General features: G+C 39.1%; 2 protein-coding genes across 2 annotated transcripts in view; both read right to left on the reverse strand.

Moving 5' to 3' along the window:
* The window catches only part of LAMB4 (laminin subunit beta 4), a 114,914-nt gene that overhangs the window by 14,675 nt on the left and 76,527 nt on the right, over window positions 1-23,712 (reverse strand). Inside the window, 8 exon segments of the mRNA XM_044947200.2 lie at window positions 2,353-2,560; window positions 6,665-6,691; window positions 8,498-8,615; window positions 12,354-12,515; window positions 13,328-13,434; window positions 13,437-13,533; window positions 17,863-18,037; window positions 19,927-20,302. Of these exon segments, the coding sequence (XP_044803135.2) occupies window positions 2,353-2,560; window positions 6,665-6,691; window positions 8,498-8,615; window positions 12,354-12,515; window positions 13,328-13,434; window positions 13,437-13,533; window positions 17,863-18,037; window positions 19,927-20,302 (1,270 nt within the window).
* LOC102412102 (AKT-interacting protein-like) lies at window positions 6,702-8,354 on the reverse strand. The gene has a single exon (XM_044946618.2). It carries the CDS (start codon window positions 8,286-8,288, stop codon window positions 7,407-7,409), a length of 882 nt encoding a protein of 293 aa, XP_044802553.1. The 5' UTR covers window positions 8,289-8,354; the 3' UTR covers window positions 6,702-7,406.

Below are 23,712 nucleotides of genomic sequence, written 5' to 3' on the forward strand. Positions count from 1 at the left end.
CTTGTCATAAGCAGAGCTGTTTGGGTAATAAAAGTGCCAAGCTCGGAACAACAACAAAAAACTATCTTCAGCCAGTTCTTTCCTGCCTCCTCAAACTTAAGCAATGCTCTTGAGATTCTTATTGGAGGGTTGGGGGTGGGCAAGTCAAGAGGCTCTACAGAGAGCAAAGAGAGTGAAAGGCTTTGCATTTACAGGCTGTGTTTATTCAGGTTTATTTAAGCTTCACTGACATTCCAGCCGCCCAGGGGCCCAGTCAGAGGTTAAAATCACAAGCATTCCAAGTGATAGTCTATTTTATAGAAATGAGCTCACCTCAAGTCAACATTCACCAGATACTAAGATCTATGGGCTCAGAAGAACCTTTGAAAGAATGTACAAAGTCAGGGAGATAGCTGACTGACCTTAGTAGAGGCATAGTTAGAAATATTTGTATATAGCTAAATGGCAAAACATCCCCTTCTCCAATCAACCCATCCTCTCCTCTCAGTGGTCATTTTTTTTCTGTTTAAAGAAAAATACTATTTTTTTTAAGAGCAGTTTTAGGGTCACAGCAAAATTGAGAGGGAGGTACAGAGATTTCCCATACACTTATAACCTTCCCAGTCATTGACACCCCACACCAGAGGGTCCGTTTGTTACAACTGATGAATCTACACTGACACATCATAATCACCCAAAGTCCACAGTTTACATTAGGGCTCACTCTTGGTGTTGTCCATTCTGTGGGTTTGGACAAATGTATAATGACATGCATTTATCACTATAGTATCAAACTGAGTATTTTCACTGTCCTAAAATTCCTGTGTTTGCCTATTCATCCCTCTCCTCAATCCCTGCAACCACTGATCTTTTTTTTTTTTCACTGTCCCCATAGTTGCGCTATTTCCAGAAGGTCTTAGAGTAAGAATCATACAGTATGTAGCTTTCCTTTTCTACACTTCTTTCTCTACAGTTACAGAAGGGGGTTCCAGAGTCTTGCCTTCTCATAACTCCCCCTATCCCCGTATCGTTTTACTATATTCCTTTTTCCCTTAGATTTTCAATGTATTGCTCATTCTAGTACATTTGGAGAGCACTCCCCAAAAAAGAAGAAAGAAGAAAAAAATATCGGAGAGAAAATGTACCAATAATTCTACCACCTTTTATGATATTGGCATATTCTAACATTTTTGTCCTTATAAGATTTTTGCTTTCATGACTGAGAGCCTATTCTGTGTATAATGTGTTATCTTCTAAGAGTATTACCATTACACTGTAAGAATCTCTGCATGTCACTTCATCAGCATCATTTTTAACAGCAGTATGATTGTGCTGTAGTTACTTAATCTTCCTAGTTGTAAATAGTAAAACTGGGAGGGGCTGGGCTTTCAGTGGAGTCTGAGGGACTTTATTTGTATAAGTGGATGGTGAGATAGTTCAGGTCTCAACTCTGCTTCAGGGCATCCAAAAATGATGGTGGATGTAGATGATGGTACCATTATCCACTGACCCTATGACCTTGACTCACAGTACCCCACGATCATAAAAACATCAAGGTGGCTTCTCATCTTTGGTTAGTGAAGTTGACAAGGGCAAAAGGAAGCAAGAATTAGTTGACTTTGTGTGCTGTATATATAGTTCTACTCCAGTACTACTTTAGGGGCACTAGAGTCTTTTTCTTCTCTTCCTTACTATCATATCTTTTTAACGTGATATATATATATATATTTTTTTTTAAGTTTAGATTTTCAAAGTACTGCTTATTGCCATAAATATAGAAAGAACCAAATATCAGTGTAAAAGAAGGAGGAAATATACAGATATTCCCATCACTTAATAAGATATTGGCATATAATTAATATAGGAGGAGTCTGGTAGGCTGCAGTCCATGGGGTCACTAAGAGTCAGACACGACTGAGCGTCTTCACTTTCACTTTTCACTTTCATGCATTGGAGAAGGAAATGGCAACCCACTCCAGTGTTCTTGCCTGGAGAATCCCAGGGACGGGGGAGCCTGGTGGGCTGCCGTCTATGGGGTCGCACAGAGTCGGACACGACTGAAGTGACTTAGCAGCAGCAGCAGCAGCAATATACGGCATTTACTGGCATATATTAGTATAAAGAGGTAACAGACCACAGGAAGGGCGCTCAGTCTAAGGAAAATGGGAAACCAGCATCTTTATGCACTGCCTCCCAGCTCCCCAGCTTTCTGGGGCACCTCCACAGACAGCTTAGCCTTCACTTTGGGCAATGAACTATCAGAGGGTAATTTCATTTGAATGCTATGGCTCCTTAGGCAAATATTTTTCTGATGGCCTTTCAGCAGATTGCCTGTTAGAGCAGGAGGAGAATATTAATATTAATTGCACTTACTCAGCTGCTTCTGCCATCACCAAAACCTTCTGGGCTCCATCTGCTGCTTTGTTTAGCCTGTCCTCTTCTGTCCTGTAGTCCTCACAGAGTTGCATAAGTTTCTGTATTTTGTCAAGTTCATGGGTTAGATTTTGTGATGTTATTGGTAGATGGATGTCAAGTGCACAATTTGCCACCTTCTCTACGTCCTCTGGAGGCACGTTTTCCTCTTAAATAAGAAGATGCATTTTAGATAACTGTGTCTCCTTATCACTCTATCTTGTCAATAGCATCACAATGAATTATAAGCTAAATCTATTTGTATTTGATTAGTGTCCCTAGAATATAGGAACTAGACTGTAAGTGTCCCATAGACTCTTTCGCACCCTCAATTTTCCCTTCTCTGTGAAAGAAACACTGTTTGTGTAATGATAAACACAACCTGTACAAATGTTAGAAAAGTAACAGATTTGGGATATTTTGTGACCTACATAATGTCTTCACAATAATTGCTTATTGTAAGTACAGATTCAAAAGCAATTAAAATGTTTAGATGCCTGTCATTAAGATTCAAAACCATGGAAAACTATTATGCATAGAATGGATCAGCAACAAGGTCCTACTGCATAGCACAGGGAACTATACTCAATATCCTGTTATAAGCCATCATGGAAAGGAATATAAAAAAGAATGTAAATATATGTTTAACTGAATCACTTTACTATGTAGCAGATATTAACAACAATATAAATCAGCTATAGTTCAATTAAAAAAAAAAGATTCAAACACCATGAATGAGACAATAGGGAAGCCCTGGGTTTGGACTCAACAAAACTCCACTCTAATCTCCCATGATATTAAAAAGGCTCACAATTGCCTATTACAAAGTGAATTAAGTCATAAAGAGAAACACAGATACTGTATATTAACACATATATATGGAATTTAGAAAGATGGTAACGATGATCCTATACACGAGGCAGCAAAAGAGACACAGATGTAAAGAACAGACTTTTGGACTCTGTGGGAGAAGGCCAGGGTGGGATGATTTGAGAGAATAGCACTGAAACATGTATATTACCATATGGAAAACAGATGACCAGTCCAAGTTCGATGCATGAAGCAGGGCACTCAAAACTGGTGCTCTGGGGCAACCCAGAGGGATGGGTGGGAAGGGAGGTGGAAGGAGGGTTCTGGATGGTGGGACACATGTACACCCATGGCTGATTCATGTTGATGTATGGCAAAAACCACCACAATACTGTAAAGTAGTTATCTTCCAATTAAAATAAATTAATTTAAAATAATAAAAAGGCTAACAATTTTTGCTTATCTGCATAACAGGGTAATTATATCTGATACTACTTCTCAAAAGCCTATTTTGAGAAGGGATATGACAAAATATAGTATGAGCAACATATTATCAAGAAACTTCTAAATACATTTATGCCCTGCTTTTCAGAAAATAGAATTGGCCTCCTTTGACAAACTGAAGTGGAAGATGTACTGTTGGTGTTTGGGGTAATAACTCTTTGTCTCTTTCTGGCTCCTTACTGAGGCACACATCCCGAGTCCCATGGGGGAAGTTAGAGATGAATTAGATACAGATCTGATCTCCAAGGGGTTTACATCAGGTCAGGAAATTATAAGTCATTCCAGATGATTACTGATATTTCATAAGAGGATAAGTGATAAAAGTAAGACAAAATGATGTGGTGTTCAGAGGAAAGAGAAAATATTTCAGGAAGAACTTTAAGAAGACATTCAAATCCAGCCTTAGAAGCCCACACAGATTAAATCTGTGGAGATGTGGGTTGAAGGGACGGGTAAGGGCATTGTTAGCTCAGGCAAAAGCTCAGGGTGAAACAGATAAATAGTGTGTTTGGCTGGCCAGTGGAGGGGGTGTGTAAAAAGTATGTGAAAAAGTTAAAAAGTGTCTTAAAAAGTTTAAAAAAAAAGAGGTGAAGTTCAGGAAGGCTGGGATTGGATCACACAAGTCCCTAAAAGTGGGGCTAAGGAAACTGGACTTCATTCAAGAGACAATGGGAGCCATTGATGGCTTTCAGTATTTGAGTGACACGACCTAAGTATATATCTTCTTTGCAGTCATTCTGCCTTAGCTAGTTTTAATATAAAAGGACTATTTTACTTAGTTGTTTTTTTTTTTTTTTTTTTTTAAGCTGTGCCACGTAGCTTGTGAGGTTTTAGTTCCCCAACCAGGGATTGAATCTGGGCCCTTAGCAGTGACTGTGCCAAGTCCTAACCACTGGACCGCCAGCAGATTCCCAAAGTGAATGTTTTACTTCCTATAATGCTTTTGAAAAAATGCAACAAGAATTTTTCATGAATAAATTAAAGCCATATTTTAAACAGAACCATGGATCTGGCTCTTTATAGAAATGGTAATTGTTTTGTTAAAAAGAAAAGTTCTAATAAAAAGTGAATTGAGCTTAATTCCACATTCAGTCATGAAACATTTATTGGCATTCATTATGAGATTAAAAATTAAAATTTAAATGATTATAAATTCACTTTCAGGAAAAGTGACACAAAACTCTGTTAATAAGGAATTCAGATCACAAGGAAAATATTAAGATGGTCAAAGAAGAGCTGCCTAGTGTGGCCGCCATAAATGTTATACTTTTATTTGGGCTTTACAGCCAAGAAAAATGAAGAAACTGGGTGGGCGAAAGGCACCACTTCCTGGTGACCAAGAATTTAGGGACCCTGACCAGGGAAGTTCCTTTTATGGAACAGGATTTTTCTTGATGCCTAGCCTAATTTTTGTTGTAATAATCTGAACACAGTCCCCCAGCCCCCAATTCCTTCGGCTAATTAAAGTGACATTTTTATTGTGACTCTATTTAAAGTGACATTCTAGTAGCAATGAGAACCAGGACAGTATAGCAATAGGCTCTATGATCCAGTGAACTAGGAGGAAAACAGGGAGAACCTGCTTTGTGATCTGTTGCTTGAGCTCAGGACTGTATTTTACCATTTTCATACAACAGCCGTGGCAGTTCTGATATTTAGTTTTGGTGTCTGAATTAACTTGTATCTGCAGAAATAGCTAATGTGTTCCTCACATTGACATTGATTATGAGATTAAATCTACTGGATTAAATCACAGATCTACTAGGATATGTGCCTAGTAAATATCAATCCATCTAGCTTCTCATTGAAAATTTGCTTTTGAACAAATGTCCATCTGACTGAGTTCATACCCAGTCACTTTCACTGATTATTTTGCTCATTTTTACTGATTATTTTCACTCCTTATTTTTTTCTTATTTTGAAAATCAGTATTAGAGCTGCTAATACAATTTCTAGAAACAATGAAATAGAACTTGGCCACAGGGGTCTCATAAAAATCAATAGCAAAGAGATTTAATAAAGTGACTCCAAAGATTGTAACTGACATCCTAACTGTCTATTAATTCATGTGGAGATATTAAATTACTGAATTTGGAAGATGGCGGTGGGAAAGAAAGCTTTCTCAGATCAATTCCATGTGGTATTGTACCCAAATGACATTATTTGCAGAAAGTGAGGTTTTCAGGTCAATTTCCAGCTGTACTATTTGATTTTTATCTTTAATTGATAATTCTCTGGAGTTTAAAACAAACCCTTCCCAGGGACTTCCCTGGTAGTCCATTGGTTAAAGTTATGCACTTCCACTGCAGGGGGCATGGGTTCAATCCACGGTCAGGAAACTAAGATCCGTAGGCGTGGGGTGATCAAAAACAAAACAACAAACCTCTCCTAAAATAAGGCACTATGAGGGATATTAAGTTTATAATCATAATAATAATGAATCAAATAGTTCCCTCTGGCAGTCACAGAAAGCCAACATGAGTCTTGGAAAATAGTCGATAACAGTTATCCAAAATAATCAGTATTTTAGATGCCACTTTACTACAGTATTTGATATACTAACCAGCAATTGGCATACCTTGATCTCACTCTGTCAGATTGTGGAATCTGACAGAGTCTTCATGTTAGATTTTCCTTTAAAAAAATAATATAATTTTAAACGCTAAGTTCACTTGTTTGGAATGTTAACTAAATTCTAGGATTTATTACTAAATTAACCTTATATAGAGAACCATATTTTTTGATACAGTTAGTATTTTGCAATTGCTTTCATTAAGAAATTTAAGATCAACAAGTATGTCTTGTTTTGGATTTAGGCATGTGATTTCCAATTAATGTAATTTGGAATTGGTTGATGCTTCAGTATACATTGAAAAGGAAGAAAAAGAGGAGGAGATGGGGGAGGGGAGGGGGAAAGAAGGAGGAACAAAAATTAGTCCTAATATTTAAAAACAATTACCTAACAAAAATATTTTCAGTTTTATTAGAAGATTCACTTTTTTTTTTATCATTCACTGATTTATTATCTCTACAAAACACACTAGCCATTCATCGTTTAAATCTCTGACTTCATTAGAAACCGTTTTAACACTTTTTCTCCCTCCTGCCATAAAAATACAGTAATTTGCTTAAAAACAAAACAAAACAAAACACCACACCTAAGAACAAGTGTTCTGGTTTCCTCTCATTCAAATAGTATGTCCCTCAGTGACAGCAGTTTGTACATCAGTAACACAGTAAGCTGGAGACTGAGGTTCATTCATTCCACTGCTCCTCCACTTGAAAGTGCTAATAAGCTACGGAAACTGCTCTCTCTCTTTCATCTCTGCATCCTAACATATGTACAACCGAAACCACCAATTAAGAAATCACTATAGTGTTGAACTTTGCTTAACTTCATTAGATTAAATGAATGCAACTTACCTTTAGCATTATATTCAAAAAAATACGTAAGCTTCAAGGTCCCCAATAATTTGGAGTACTGAACTAGATAACCACCTTAAAGACACTTCAGACAGAAGTAATGCATTACGTAAAGAGAGGTTTCCAGAACTTGCTGTTAGAACCTAAGCATACATGGACAACACTGACGTCAGCCACTGTTCACAACGTTTTACTCTGCAGGCAGTCCTTTGCCATTGGTCAGCTTTAGGAGCCGAAGTCCAGCAGGAAAGTGCGTGGTGCACCGGATTCACCAGCTCTTAAGTCGCTACTGTTTTCTCTTCTTTACTGAAAGGTTGTACTGAGCCAGGCTTTACCCATGACAGGCCAGCAACATGAACACTTTTATTGTGCTGTTCTTCAGGCTTCTTTTTCTGAGTCAGCATCTTCTCTCTGGCTTCATCATGGACAGAAGGATTCCATGGAGAAAAGCTAATTGCATAGGGGTCTTCTATTTTAGGTTGATCAAACAAGCGAGCAGTGCACACCTTAACACTGTCGACCACTTTACTTTTAAAAAGCTGAATATCTTTCTCGTACAGTACTGCAGCCTCTGGGTTCACGGGGCTTGCCGTATGGATCTTGCAGAAGACTCGCCTTGCGTACATCAGTACTTGCCAAATGTGGTTATGGTTCCGCCTCCATTTTGCAAACGCTCTCTTCACATCCAGTTCACCTGAGGCAGGATCCACTAGTGGGTGAAAGACGGGAACATCGAACACCAGACGTGGACAGTCACCATCTGGGTAGTTATCAGGGATATAAACTGTAAACTTAAATACGCCATCTTGATAAAGTCCATGCCGTATGAATATTACTCTAAACCACATTAATGCAGATCGATAAGATGGCTGCACATAGACACCTGGTAACTTCTGCTTCACAACCAAGGTAAACTCTGCAAGAAGGGAGTACTCCAGGTAGAAAGGTCCGTAGGAAGCATGCGTGCCATTTGTTGACCGTGTTGCTGGGGCAGGAGATGTAGGCTTAGTTATGGGCAAAGCATTTTTGGGAATAGAAGGCAGCTGTTTCTTTGGAGCAGTGCGTGGAGGACTGGTTTTCACCTCCCCTGTTAATGTCTTCTCTTCACCATCAGACCGTTTGCGTACAGAGCTTGTAGACATGCTCCAGAAAGGGTTCATAACGTGTGCTCCAAACAAAGAAATTCAGTGGTCTGTGTCATCAAATTCTTCTGGCCTCAGAATTCACTTCACCACAGCCTGGCAGCACACCTAACCTCGGTGTTTTCAATGCAGTGCTCCCAGCGGCTGAGCGCCGTCGCAGTCCCACAGCATCTCTGGCCGCAACGCCAGCCCAGCCCCTGCCTACTCTCCGCCCCGCCCGGCCCTGTTCAGAAGATTCACTTTTTGTTCTTCAGATTCACTTTGGTTTTTCATATTCCTCAGTTTCTTTCTTAGTTGTAGTGTACTCTTTTTGCAAACTTCTGCCAGTTTACTTATATTTCTGATCTGGAATAGAAAAAACAAAAAAGAGGCAAACATGACAATCAGGCATATTCTGTGATGTCTCATTACTTAGCTGACCAAATAGAACTCACTAAAACTAAAATAGAAGTCTAGATAACTAAACAATAGATTCATGTTAAAGGACTCTTTTAAAAGATGATATTGGTTGTTTTCATCATCCTGTTTTCTTAATAATGTAAACTTCTCTCTTAAAACATTATTAGTGATCAAAATTGCTATTTGAAAACAATGACTTTTCCTGATATAAATTGAAAATACAAATTTTCTTTTTAGGAGATGTTAGTATTTTAGGGTATCAAAAAATTTCACAGAATTACAGTGATCATCATGTTTAGGAAGCTGAGAACATTTTCTTTAATATAAGTTAAAATATTAATTTTAATAAGTTTAACATAAGTTAAAATCGTTACTCTTTTAAACATTCTTCAAATTCAAATAATATACTCTCTTTGAGTGTATAAAGGAAGCATTCTTTCTTTTAATAAATGAGTTTGAACTCAGAGCAGGCTACAAAAATAAATTACAAATACTGTGTATACTTGGAAAAACAATAAGGACTAAAATGCTTACAACTTAGAAGTGAAAATTCTTAACTGCATGACTTGAAAAAGGTCATGGACTTTTTCTTGGATTCCAAAAAATGAGAGAAAGAATGGAGAGCAATAGAACAATATCACCCACAAGTTGAGCTGCACTGAATAAATTAATTGTGACAGAAGCAGGGCTAATTAGGATCAAGCATAGTTAGGGGAAAAAATCTCCCTTTATTTCCCCATAAAAAAGCCAGCTTAATTTAAGCCATACAGATTCTGTGGAAAAGGATTTAATGGTAGTCACTGGCAAATGATGAAACAAAACAGAAATATTTACATGATGAAAAATAGGTACCTTAATTTTTTGGAGTTGTTCCTTAATTCTCTAGAACTTTTTAAACTTTAAAATGGATACCAGTTGCTAAGAGAGATTTTAAAAGTTCTTATCACAGGAAAGAAAATGTAACTACATGTGGTGATGGATGGATATTAACTAAATTTATTGTACTAATCATTTCACAATATATACATATATCAAATCATTATGTTGTTCACCTAAAATTAATACAAATTTCCTATGTCAATTATACTTCAATAAAAAATAAAGTGGAGAAATTGTGAGTAAGAATACATAGAAGAAAGATGAGAATTTTCAGAAATAAATACTCTGGTCACGAAGCACTAAATTACACAGATGAAATCTCAATGTAGATTAGTTGATGTCATATTCAGAAAGAACAAGAATGCTAAATTACTTCACTCTTAAAACATCTCTCTGCAATCCATCCTCTGTCACGACTCCTGAGAATTCTCTCGTAATCTCTTCTGGCATGCTTTCCCCTTCTAATCAAGAGGAAAATAGCACACCATTTTATCAACATGACAACCTTCATCCTTTTCTAGTTCTCCATTTATATGTTGATTAAGCAAGATTCTGCTATTATATATTTCAGGGGTTATCTTTTAAAAGTAATCACTTAACATGGGACTTATTTAAATGGTGTGAGATTTCTGGTTTTTGAGGAGGGACACAATAGTAGTTTAATATTGCATGAAATGGTTAAGGGTTGATTTAAGCACAGGGATACAAGACCAGGATTCGTATTTGCTCACTGTTGAATTCCCAGCATGTAGATAAATGCCCAGCATGCAATAGGTACTCATCGAATATTTGTTAAAGCATTGAAGGATAATATATAAGTGAAAAAACTAGGTGGCAATACAGATTTGAATGCTAAGTCGCTTCAGTCATGTCTGACTCTTTGTGATCCTATGGACTCTAGCCTGCCAGGCTCTCTGTCCATGGGACTCTGCAGGTAAGAATACTGGAGGGATTGCCATGCCCTCCTCCAGGAGATCTTCCAGACCCAGGGATTGAACCTGCATCTCATGTCTCCTGCAGTGGCAAGCAGGTTCTTTACCACTAGCGCCACAGATGCCTAAGTAAACAAAAAATGTCAACATTTAGGATGTGTAGGGATGTTCTTCGGGAGAAGGCAGTGGCACCCCACTCCAATAATGTTGCCTGGAAAATCCCATGGATGGAGGAGCCTGGTAGGCTGCAGTCCATGATGTCGCTAAGAGTTGGACACAACTGAGCGACTTCACTTTCACTTTTCACTTTCATGCACTGGAGAAGGAAATGGCAACCCACTCCAGTGTTCTTGCCTGGAGAATCCCAGGGACAGGGGAGCCTGGTGGGCTGCCGTCTATGGGGACACACAGAGTTGGACACTACTGAATCGACTTAGCAGCAGCAGCAGCAGCAGCAGCAGGGATGTTCTTCAACCTGACTATAATCAGAGACCTGCTCCAGAACTTGGATTCTGGAGCCCGTGGAGCAAGGATATAGGATCAGCTGGGGCTCAGGTCCATGGAGACGAGGCTCATGGAACAAATGGCTGCTCTGCAGTGTGTATGTGCAGGAGTGTGTATCTTAGCTTTGGTTCTCACCCCATTTTCAAGTCTGGCTCTGTATCTTTCTTTCAATTCTGAGGCCCAGACGTCTGCACATACATTTCCTTTCTGTTCAGGAGTTGGTTTCTGCCACTTGCAAACAAGAGGGCTGACTGATATAATATTTATCTTATATTGATTAAAAAAATGCAGCTTTTTTCAGCTTTTCTTCTTCAAAGGCTCTATATATATTGCCAAAAAAAAAAAAAAAAAAAGGAAACTAGGGAGCATACCATCTTATTTTCAAGATGAACACAATGTACTCACAAAACTCTTAAATTTGTTTTTATCCTTTCAAGATGAATATAACGTATTCATCAAAAAGCCTGAAGAAAACTAGGTAACTGAAAATTATACTCATTTTTTAGAAATGATTTTTAAAATCGTTTAGAATTATTTGAGATTCTGTTATCAGGTACTTAAATATTAAAACAACTTTATCATATCAACCTAAGAAGGAGTTTAAAGAAGTAAGGGTATAATCCTATTAAAAACATTTTCTAACATTAAATTCTAACATTAAAATTTGTCTATTTAGTAGAATTTCAAACACATTCTTGAATTAATGAAAAATTATTCTTTACTTGGAGATTTCTATAGTTTTCAAACCTCCAAGGCTAGGAATTTACACATTTCTATGCAGCGTTTGCTATAAAGGAATCATAATCAAACGTCTATGTATGTCCTACGAACATATACTTTGTTTTTCTCTTCTCTTTCTTTCCATACACACACACACAATGTTATACACACATACGTACATGTTTATATGTCATATATATGAGAAAATATGTCAATATTCTCATCTCTTTCTAAATCACCGTTTATAGTCACGTCTGTATTTTTAGGGCTTCTTTGGTGGCTCAGATGGTAAGTCAGGAGGATCCAGGTTCGATCCCCTGGAGTCTGGAAGATTCCCTGGGGTTTGGAAGATCCCCTGGAGAAGGGCATGGCAACCCACTCCAGGATACTTGCCTGGAGAATTCCATGGACAGAGGAGCCTGGTGGGCTACAGTCCATGGGTTTACAAAGAGTCAGACATGACTGAGCAACTAACCCTTTCATAACTTTTCTTTATTTTTATTCTGCATTTCCAGGCAAAAAAATACCTAACATCTAGAATCTATTCTTCCACTTAGAAGATAAATGGAAATTTTAAAAATTTCAAGCAGTATGCTTTTTTAAAAATTGCTTTAGCTTTGCAAATAAAGCATGAGAAGACATCATTTACCTGTTTCTTCAACCTGTGAACTTGGCTGTTCAAACTGTGAACCACAGATTCTGCTTCCTGAGCTTTCTGCAGGGCATTCCTTGAGAGGGCTGGGGAGCCGTAACAGCTCGGGCTGCCACAGGATGAGAGCACACAGGCCGTGTCCTCTCCCGCTCCACACATCTAAGAGGAAAAGGGATCTATGTGAAAAAGTGACTTGGCAGAGGGTTTTTCTAACGTCATCCAGGCTCACTGAGGCAAGACACTGCTCTATTCATGTGTGTTTTTTCAACAGTTGTTCATGCTTAATATGTAGATATGACCCATTAAATGTTTCCTAGTTAACTGAATACGTATCTAACTTATTTGTTGTTAGCACTGGTGGCAATCAATAACACTTTCATACTTATGGTTTATTTGGAAAATATTAAGCATTTCCATGTTAATTTCATCTTTTTAAAAATAAAAACTACCTTTCACTTATGAAGCAGGAGGAGTAAATGTCCACAGTCTGTACCATTTGGGAAATAGTAAATAGTATAAAATAATAAAATTAAGCCACAATCTTTACTTTTTGATTTTTTTCAAACTTGGACTTCAGAAATTTTAAAAATTACATTATTTTTAGATTAAATATAGGTTATATTATTTATATATTATTCCTATACTTATAAAATATAAACTAAAAATGAAATAAAACATAAGACAGGGAAATAGAAAAGATTTGTATATCAAGTCGGGCTTCCCAGGTAGTCCAGTGGTAAAGATTCTACCTGCCAAGGCAGGAGATGTGGGCTTGATTTCTGGGTTGGGAAGATCCTGTGGAAAAGAAAATGGCAACCCACTCCAGTATTCTTGCCTGGAAAATTCCATGGACAGAGAAGCCTGGCTACAGTCCATGGTGTCCTTAAGAGTCAGACACAACTGAGTGATCAAGCACACACATATCAAGTAAAAACCACAGATACTTTTACTATACTGTCATGAATATTTACCTTTTCTTGCAATATTTGAATATTTGGTATCTTGATCTGCTTTAATTTCTCCAATGACAAGTCTTCTTTTGAGGTTAGTGTATCTAAGATGCAAAGGAAGTCATTCTGGTATTTTTGGAGTTGTTTATGATGGATGTAGTTTCATTAGTTTTCTTTTCAGTAGATAGAGAACTCTGATAATACTTCTTTGATGTTCTTTGAAAAATCTACATCAACACCAATTGAGGTAAGATAAATTTTGTGGAAACAACTGAAATTATACATGGGCTATCAACATAATTGTTCTCCAACTTGACTAGACTATCTTGCTCTCAATGATCAATACAAAAATTCAACATCCATTCCCTTGAGTTTGCACTTCATGGGGAAAAGTTGGAAGTCCTGTCATAGATACAGATGGAATACCTACAGAGCACTGAGGCTTAAGTCTGCAGACATAGATTTGAATGCTGGCTTCTCCCTTTACTGTGAGGGTATGTCCTTGAGCAAACCCGTTAGTCTTTTAGAGTATGTTTCTTGTAAATTAGTGATAATACTTTGTGAAGATTAAGGGAAATAATATAAAAATACTCTGTGAAATGTTTCACATGTGTAAGGTATTAATTTTGACTACCTATATGAACTCTAAGATGATGAACCAAGTTTATCCCACTACATAGCACAGAAGTTAACAAACTCATTCTACCAAGGCCAGAGTATAAATGTTTTAGGCCACCCCACTCCAGTACTCTTGCCTGGAAAATCCCATGGATGGAGGAGCCTGGTGGGCTGCAGTCCATGGGGTCGCTAAGAGTTGGACACGACTGAGCGACTTCACTTTTCACTTTTCACTTTCATGCATTGGAGAAGGAAATGGCAACCCACTCCAGTGTTCTTGCCTGGAGAATCCCAGGGACGGGGGAGCCTGGTGGGCTGCCGTCTATGGGGTCGCAGAGTTGGACACGACTGAAGCGACTTAGCAGCAGCAGCAACCATTACGTTGCTGTCACAACTACTCAACTCTGCCACTGTAACAGTAACCATGTAAATAAATAGGTGAGACTGTCTCCTAATGAAACTTTATTTGTAAAAATAGACTGGGAGGGGAAATATGTATACCTGTGGTTGATTCATATTGATGTATGGCAGAAACTAACATAGTCTTGTAAAGCAATTATCCTCCAATTAAAAGTAAATAATTTTTTTAAAAAAAGGAAAAAAAAAAAAAACACCTACCACAGGCTGTGGGTAGGATCTGCAGGCTGACTGTAGTTTGCTGACCTGTCAGAAAAGGCAGGGGAACCAGAGATTAAATTGCCAACATCTGCTGGATCATCGTAAAAGCAAGAGAGTTCCAGAAAAACATCTATTTCTGCTTTATTGACTATGCCAAAGCCTTTGACTGTGTGGATCACAATAAACTGGAAAATTCTGAAAGAGATGGGAATACCAGACCACCTGAGCTGCCTCTTGAGAAACCTATATGCAGGTCAGGAAGCAACAGTTAGAACTGGACATGGAACAACAGACTGGTTCCAAATAGGAAAAGGACTATGTCAAGGCTGTATATTGTCACCCTGCTTATTTAACTTATATGCAGAGTACATCATGAGAAACGCTGGACTGGGAGAAACACAAGTTGGAATCAAGATTGCTGGGAGAAATATCAATAACCTCAGATCTGCAGATGACACCACCCTTATGGCATAAAGTGAAGAGGAACTCAAAAGCCTCTTGATGAAAGTGATAGTGGAGAGTGAAAAAGTTGGCTTAAAGCTCAATATTCAGAAAACGAGATCACGGCATCTGGTCCCATCACTTCATGGGAAATAGATGGGGAAACAGTGGAAACAGTGTCAGACTTCATTTTTCTGGGCTCCCAAATCACTGCAGATGGTGACTGCAGCCATGAAATTAAAAGACGCTTACTCCTTGGAAGGAAAGTGTTGACCAACCTAGACAGCTTATTCAAAAGCAGAGACACTACTTTGCCAACAAAGGTTCGTCTAGTCAAGGCTATGGTTTTTCCAGTGGTCATGTATGGATGTGAGAGTTGGACTGTGAAGAAGGCTGAGCGCCGAAGAATTGATGCTTTCGCACTGTGGTGTTGGAGAAGACTCTTGAGAGTCCCTTGGACTGCAAGGAGATCCAACCAGTCCATTCTGAAGGAGATCAGCCCTGGGATTTCTTTGGAAGGAATGATGCTAAAGCTGAAACTCCAGTACTTTGGCCACCTCACGCGAAGAGTTGACTCATTGGAAAAGACCCTGATGCTGGGAGGGATTGGGGGCAGGAGGAGAAGGGGACGACAGAGGATGAGATGGCTGGATGGCATCACTGACTCGATGGACGAGAATCTGGGTGAACTCCGGGAGTTGGTGATGGACAGGGAGGCCTGGCGTGCTGCGATTCATGGGGTCGCAAAGAGTCGGACACGACTGAGCGACTGAACTGAACTGAACTGGGGTTGAAGCTGATGACAACAGCTACTGTGCTAAGGTGAAAGTCACTCAGTCGTGTCCGACTCTCTGTGACCCCACGGATTGTAGCCTGCCAGGCTCCTCTGTCCATGGAATTCTCCAGGCAAGAATGGGTAGCCGTTCCCTTCTCCAGGGGATCTTCCCAACCCAGGGATCAAACCCACGTCTCCTGCATTGCAGGAAGATTCTTTACTGCCTGAGCCGCCAAACGGTGCTAAGTGCTTTCTATATACCGGTACTTCTGATCAATTTTCATCCTTAATTTTACAAAACACTGAGAATTAGCCCAAACCCCATTTTACAAGTGGAAAAACGAGGCTCTGATGACAGTAAATTCTCACTGATAGTAAGAGATGCAGCAAGGATTTGAAGCTAGGTAGTTTGACTCTAGAGACTGTGTTCTTAAACACTTCTCTATATTTTGATAGAAATACAAATTCCTGTAAGCATAATGTGATGTTTTAATGTAAATGATAGCATATTAGGGTTTTAGACTATTTTAGGAACCAAAGGTTCATGATTCTGATCTTTACTCCTTAGAGTCCAGGCATGACAGCCACTCTTTATCTTCTAAACATTCCTGGTTTTTATACTAATGCACTCGGATGGCATCACTGACTCAATAGACATGAGTATGAGGAAACTCTGGGAGTTGGTGATGGACAGGGAGGCCTGGTTTGCTGCAATCCATGGGGTGGCAAAGAGTTAGACATGACTGAGTGACTGAACTGAACTCTTAATATATCATGATTTTTATTTACCATGAACCACTTCCCTAAACAGACAAAAATCATCTTTCTATTGTTTGTGATGATTTTCTGCCTTGATTTATCTGGCAAATTTATCTTTATTCTATGAAGCCTTTTCTAATATACCCAGGACTAATACCATTCTCTCTATTTTGTTCCTGAAGCAGTTTGAAGATGCTCTAACAGAGTCTGTTCACTGTTTGGGGTTGTTTATATGCCTGGCTTTTCCACATGAGATTGGGGTGACTTCAGGGTGAGGACTGGCTGAATTTACTGCCTGTCTCTGATGCCCAGTACAGTGTCAGGCATTGAGAAAAAGCCCAGTAACTGCTGTTGGAATGCAAGTTTGAGAGGATCAGCATGGGTCAGTTTTGCTTTCTTCTATCTGGCTTGGGTGACTGCTGATGGATTTTCAATTCTTTCATTGGGCACCTTCTTCCAGATTAGGAATCAGAACAAATTCCTTACTCTTTATATGGCATTTATTAAGCATCATCAATAGTGATTTCATTAAATCCAGGCCTTCCTTTAGCGTCATAATTGCCATCTATTTTTTTCTTCTCTTTTAGCTCAAGATCAGATGACAAACAGGAGCACAGACATAGGATAAGGAAAAGAGATGATGCTTTTGCCTTGAGATAGGTTTCATCTCTCAACTAGATGGGTTCTGTGTGAATAAGATCAGTGCTACCTCTCCTGGTAGTTAACAAGATGTCTGTCCATTTCCAAACATAACAAGGATCTCACGGGAAAAGAGGCTATGACTTAATTCAGATTTTGTTTCAGAGTTCCATTTCTCCTCCAAGTTGGTCTTGGCTTTGGCACGGCTCCCATTCATTTTTAAAAACTATGCAATATGTACTACAGCCCTCTAGTGTGTTACATGTCTCCAAATTCCTACAAAGTTCTTACAAGAAATACGGAAGTTCTTTTTGATTCATATTCTTTTGTGTTTATGATTGCTGGAATCTGAGAGGCTTATATTCAGGAAGGTATCAAAACATATCTCTCTCATTTTCTTATGGCCACATTAGAATTTCCAAGCTGATGATTACACAAGATCCTTGTGTGGCTTGGCATCTGAATACTTTGGGTTTTAGTATATGTTTAGTATTGCATAATTGTTAGCATTTTTTTGTGCAAATGCTATCCAGTCTCTGCAATGTTTTAAGAAGTTGAAATATTCGTGCACAAATAATACCTTTAATGGGTATGTTTTCATGTTTTAAAGTGCTTGGGCGCTGTGGCAATAAGCACAGGGTGATTCACTAATGGAATACACTATGGATTTTATCAACTTCTGTCCAGAAACAGACAGTTAGGGTACATTTTCTCTCTTACCCATGAGGCTTGCGTTCCAGGCACTGGAGTGTAGATCATTTCCTTCCTGAAGATCTTCAAGTAAGAGGTTTGTTTCATCCCTCATTCTGACTATTGTTTCTTTCAGGTCTTCAAATTCATCCACTGTTTTCAGCTGTTCACTTAGTTGCATGATTTGTTTCCTATAGGGGGAAATGAGAGTAAATGTAGCAAAGCTTATATTACATTTGACAGATTGGTGGAAAACACACACACACACACACACACACATACACAAAGAAACTGCCCTCATTATTAAGTATCCTCATACTTTGGGTGGATTTCAACTGCAGTAGTCTGACTTCTGAATCTATGCTTATGGACATCCTGAGTGCTCTGTCCTTCCCCTACTGCCATTTTGATTTGTAATTTACCCAGCGAACATTTATTATTTAACTAAACCAGGCCTGGAGAATACAATCATAGAGAAAACAGCTTTGCCCACAGGAGGTCCTCAGTGAGGTAGTGGCAAATGAACATGGAAAGAGGGAGAAGGAAACACATCCTTTCTCTGAGGTCATCAGGAAAGGCTTCAGAGAGGGGGCGGCATTTGGGTGGTTGTTACAGAGGAACAGGAGTTCAACAGGTGGACCAGGAAGGGGCAGGCATCCCTTACCATTTCAGACCTGGCACTGGGACTCCTGTTCCTTTTGCTTTCTTCTCTCTGGCTCTGCTCTGGGCTCTTGCACTCTCTTTGTTTGGACCATCCACTATGGACTGGCTCCTTCTGCTTTCTCAGTTCCATTTTACCTGCTAGGTCTGACAACCACAAACTAGTGGTCCATGGGACAAGCTCATTCTCAGCCATGTTTCTTTGGCCTATACAGTGCTTTTAAAAAGTGCTATTGAATTAGCTGCCTATATTTTAAAGTGGGGACATTTCCATAGAAATCTGGATATCTGACATCACTTAAAAAGTGGGGAGCTCTGGGGACCCACAGTCTTTACTAGGGTATGGAAGTGCTTGTTCCCACCTGCCAGCTTGATCTGAACATGTTACTACCCTGGGCCCTAGAGCTGTGTTTATGATGCCAGTGGCCCTTCCTCTGAACTAACCAGGTGAGTTGCATCATCCTCCCTGTGTAACTTTTAAGCAATTACTATATACTTCTGGAATTCTTGTCTGGTGACAAAACTGACAAAGTGAATGGCCTTATATTTACACTTGTGTTTTATATGACATGAAACTTTGTAGCTTCAACTATTCTTTAATCCTTGAGCTTTTCTGGGGAGGAGGAATGTTTTTTATAGAACCATAATCTTCTTGGTTTCTTTGTAGACTGTGTGCTCCTAGATGGGTAGAAACTATACCCAACTCATCCTCATTTGCCCAGATCAGGTCAGTAAACTTCTTCTGTAAAGGGTGAGAAAGTAAATATTTCAGGCCTTGGGGGCCATAGCATCCTTATCACAACTGCTCAACTCTGTCATTGCAGAGGGACAGCAGCCACTGAGGATGTAAATGATGGGTATGGCTGTGTTCCAATAAAACTTCATTTACAAAAAATGTGATGGGTTGGATGTTGCTTGTGAACTATGTCTTGCTGACTCCTGGCCCACAGCAATCAACATCATCTCTAGAACTATTTGATGAATGAAAAAATGATATTGCATTTTGAAAGAACTATTGTACTCATTATACAACTTCACAGTAATGTATGGGCGTGTAAACAACTGAGGAATTTGGGAACATTAAGCAAATTTCCCTGAGTACATGGTTGAAAAAAAATTGTGTATTAGAAACCTTCTTACTTCCAATTTTGTGTCCTTCAGCTCTGCTGAGTTTGGGCTTCCCGATTAACTGTGTGGTTGCCTTTTTGTTATAATCAATGACATTCTGAAAAATCACATGCAATCCTAGCTAGATAGGAAAGAGACAGACAGATATGATCCTCAGCCTGGTCACTAATTGAACAATGATCATTCTCCTAATGTTAACAAAGGTACATTTCTAAGCCGAAAGCGGTTAAAGCTCTCGGGAGTTAAGGTAAATCAGGAACTTGGCGACCTATTACTTTTGCACAAACCTTACCGAACAGAGTCATGATAATCCTTGACTTTTGAGAATTCCTCAGATGAGAAAACAGGATGTCTCCAAATCCTTTCTATTTCAGACATGTTTTCTCTGAGGCCTTTGAAGTCGGCCTCACAGACAGGCAGGGTCTCTCTTTTATCTTCCATGTTAGCAGCCAGCCTAATTAACCCTTGCACCACTGTGGAGAGGGAAGAAATAGTGTGGTCCCATTGATCAAAGCACAAGTGACACCGAAGACAAGTGGGGAATTCCTGGTCATGACCCTGGGCTCAGCGATCACATCGGGGGCTGCTAATGCCCTCCTGGCATCGACACGTGCCTGTGTCCCGGTCACAGACAGGCTTCTGGGAACCTTCCTTGTTGCAGTCACATGCTGAAAAAGATGTGAGAAGGAGCAGAGAATGTTAGTCACCTGGCCTTTGGCTCCTTACCAGCTCAAGAATAAAGTCCCTTCCTCTTCCCTGAGAAACTTCCTAAATCCCATTTCTAAGGTGAACATTTAAAGCAGGTTAATTTCAGAGATCTTTGCAATGGCCATTAAAACATAGCATCCCTCTTTTCACTCCAGACAAATCAGCTCCTGGGGTTTTTGTTCTGTTTTTTGTTTTTGTTTTGGCCACGCCACTTGGCTTGCAGGATTAGTTCTCCGACCAGGGATTGAAACTGTGTCTCCTGCAGTGCAAGCGTGGAGTCCTAACCACTGGACTGCCAGGGAAGTCCCAGGTCTTGGTTCTTACATGGGCATTATTAGATGTCATTTTTACTGCAAGTGTGTGAGTTGTTCACATGTGGGTTCTTCACCTATGTGAGTGAAGAGTATCGATCTAATGACACACTTGTGGACAGCTGCTACTGTTCCTGCAGGGTAGTTCAGGCATGTCACAGACTCTCTAAGAAGGCCCATGATCACACTTTTTCTTAGTGAAACCCAGCCTGGATGTGGTGTCTTCCTTGCATAAGAAAGACTGTTCTGTTCTCAAAAAAGTGTGTGTGTGGAATCTCCCTTTGGTATTTACCCAAAGGAATTCAAAACACGTCCACATAAAAACCTACCAATGGATGTTTATAGCAACGTTATGCATAATTGCCAACTTAGATGTAACCAAGATGTCTAGGTGAATGGATAAAGAAACTGTGATATATCCTGACAATTAAATATTATTCAGCATTATAAAGAAATGAGTGTTAAGCCATAAAAAAACATGGAGGAAACTTAGGGCTTACTACTAAATGAAAGAAGTCACTTTGAAAAAGTTAAATATTGTAATATGATTCCAGCTACAGGATATTCTGAAAAGGCAAAACTATAGAGACAGTAAACAGATCAGTTGTTGCCAGGGGTTAAGGGGTGTGTAAGGATGGATAGAAGGCAAAGCACAGAGGATTTTTAAGGCAGTGGAAATACCCTGTATGATACTATGCTGATAGATACATGTCATTAGACATCTGTCTAAACCCAATACCAAGTCAACCCTAATATAAACTATGAGCTTTGATGATTACAATGTATCAATATAGGTTCATCAATTGTAACGAATGTACCACTCTTGTGGGGAGGTTGATAATGAGGGAGGGCATGCATATGTAGGGTCTGGGAGTACATATGGGAAATCTCTGCCTTCCTCTCAATTTTCCTATGGACCTAAAACTGCTCTAAAAAAAAAAGTCTTTTCAAAAAATGGGGAACATTAAGGTTACCATCTTAATTAAAAGAAAAACAAACAAAAAAAACCTCGGATGTTAGGTGGTGGTCCAATGGTTCGGACACCCTGGTGGTCCAGTGGTTAGGGCTGCATGTTTTCACTGCCGAGGGCTTGGGTTCAGTCACTGGTCTAGGAGCAGATCCATAGCCATGCAGTGTAGCCAAAAAATAAACAAAAACTCTCCCCAAACCGGATACTATATGTGCTTCAGATGAGTAGGTTGTTGATTACAGCTAAGGATGGAGGATGAAGAGAGCTACTGAAGTTATTTGAAGCAATTATTATTATTATTGAAGCAATTTCCGAAAGGTCAGGGAATCACTAGCCTATGCCACAGGCTTAACTGTAAGGAACAAGTGATTTAAAAATCCATTTGGCAGCCTAAGTGGGAATAATGCCAATTACAAATAAAAACTAATTAACACACTGGGCTCCTCCAATAGACATCATCTCTCTGGCCCATTCGTTTTGGTCCAGAGGCCTCTGCAGGAACCCCTGGGGGGAACCTGTGCATTTCACCACCTGGAGGCCAAGGCTCCCCCTTATTGTCTGTTCTTCTCCAGGAGCACTAGTGGGGTCTGTAGCCTGAGCTGACCATTTGCAAAGTTTCCTCTATGAAAGCATTTTTATAAAATAAGATTATTAAAATATTAGAGGGACACAGGAATATAGGCTCTCTAAGAAAGATTTTCTAAGAGCCAACATTCCTTCCTGGTTTTTAAAGTAGCAATTCCACTTGGAAAATTGCATCTTTGAATGTGGCAAAAAACCAAAGGCTTTTTTTTTTTTAACCACAAAAGCACATTTATAAAGGAATGGGCAGGAAGAAAGAGTTCCCATATGTGGCTACACAGAATAGAAATGACCGCAATGGTAAGTCCATCACATCTGATATTTCTTTAGTTTGACTTCTTTTGGAAGTGGATTTCAAAAAGGGGTTCAAAAATCCCTCCTCCTAGAACCAACCCAGACTCTACATTATCACTGTCCAATATGGTAGCTACTGACCACATGTGTTATTTAAATATAAATGGATTAAATGAAATAAACACTTGTTTTTCTCACTTGCAATAGCCACAGTGCAAGTGCTCAATACAACTAGCGGTCCCTGCACTGGATAGTTCGGATGTAAAATGGTTCCATGTTTGCAGAAAGTAGTAGGAAACAGCCTTGCCCTGGAAATTCTCTGGCAGTCCAGAGGTTAAGGCTCCACTTTTCCACTGTGGGGACATGGGTTCGATCCCTTGTCCAGGAACTGAGATCCCATATACTGTGAGGCACAGCTAAAAAATAAATAAAAAGACAATCTTATTTTCTAAAGATGCCAGGAGCACTGGCTGTGTATTAAGAAAAAATAAATAGAAATAAACAGCCCTGCTTTAAATCCTATAACTAGTGCTAATGGAATGAAAGGCACTAGGAATACAAACTCCTCAGGTTTGGAGGCCTTGCCTTCTTTGTTCACTACCCTGAGGACCCAGTAGACACTCTGTGAATATTTTTAAATAAATAAATAAGTGAATCTGTGATAAACCCCAAGTTATGAAAGCCATGTTAAGAAAACATGTGCTCTGCTGGCTTCTTATGATCCATTTCCCAGCCTCTACCTTGATCCAAATTAGCTGTTTTCGTCAGCATGCTTCCAGATGGCAGAAAATTGGCTACAAGTTATGATCTCAAAAATCTGTTCCATATTAACAACTTTGAGGAATTTTAATATAACCTAACATTCAATATAGTGCAAAGTTTTAATATAAGAGAAAAAACTTTTAAGGGCTAAAAATACTTTTTTTTTTTTTCCAAAACTAAGACTAAAGTTTGTGAATTTTCAAATATAAAGCATGATACCATAAAATTCCTAGATAACTTAGGCAAAACATTCTCTGACATAAATCATACTAATGTTTTCTTAGGTCAGTCTCCCAAGGCAATGGAAATAAAAATGAAAATAAACAAATGGGACCTAATCAAACTTATAAGCTTTTGCACAGCAAAGGAAGCCATAAACAAAATGAAAAGACAGTCTGTGGACTGGGAGAGAATATTTGCAAAGGACATGATCAACAAGGGCTTAATTTCC

The sequence above is a fragment of the Bubalus bubalis genome, chromosome 8 (genome assembly GCF_019923935.1).
Source record: "Bubalus bubalis isolate 160015118507 breed Murrah chromosome 8, NDDB_SH_1, whole genome shotgun sequence".
Classification (NCBI taxonomy): Eukaryota; Metazoa; Chordata; class Mammalia; order Artiodactyla; family Bovidae; genus Bubalus; species Bubalus bubalis.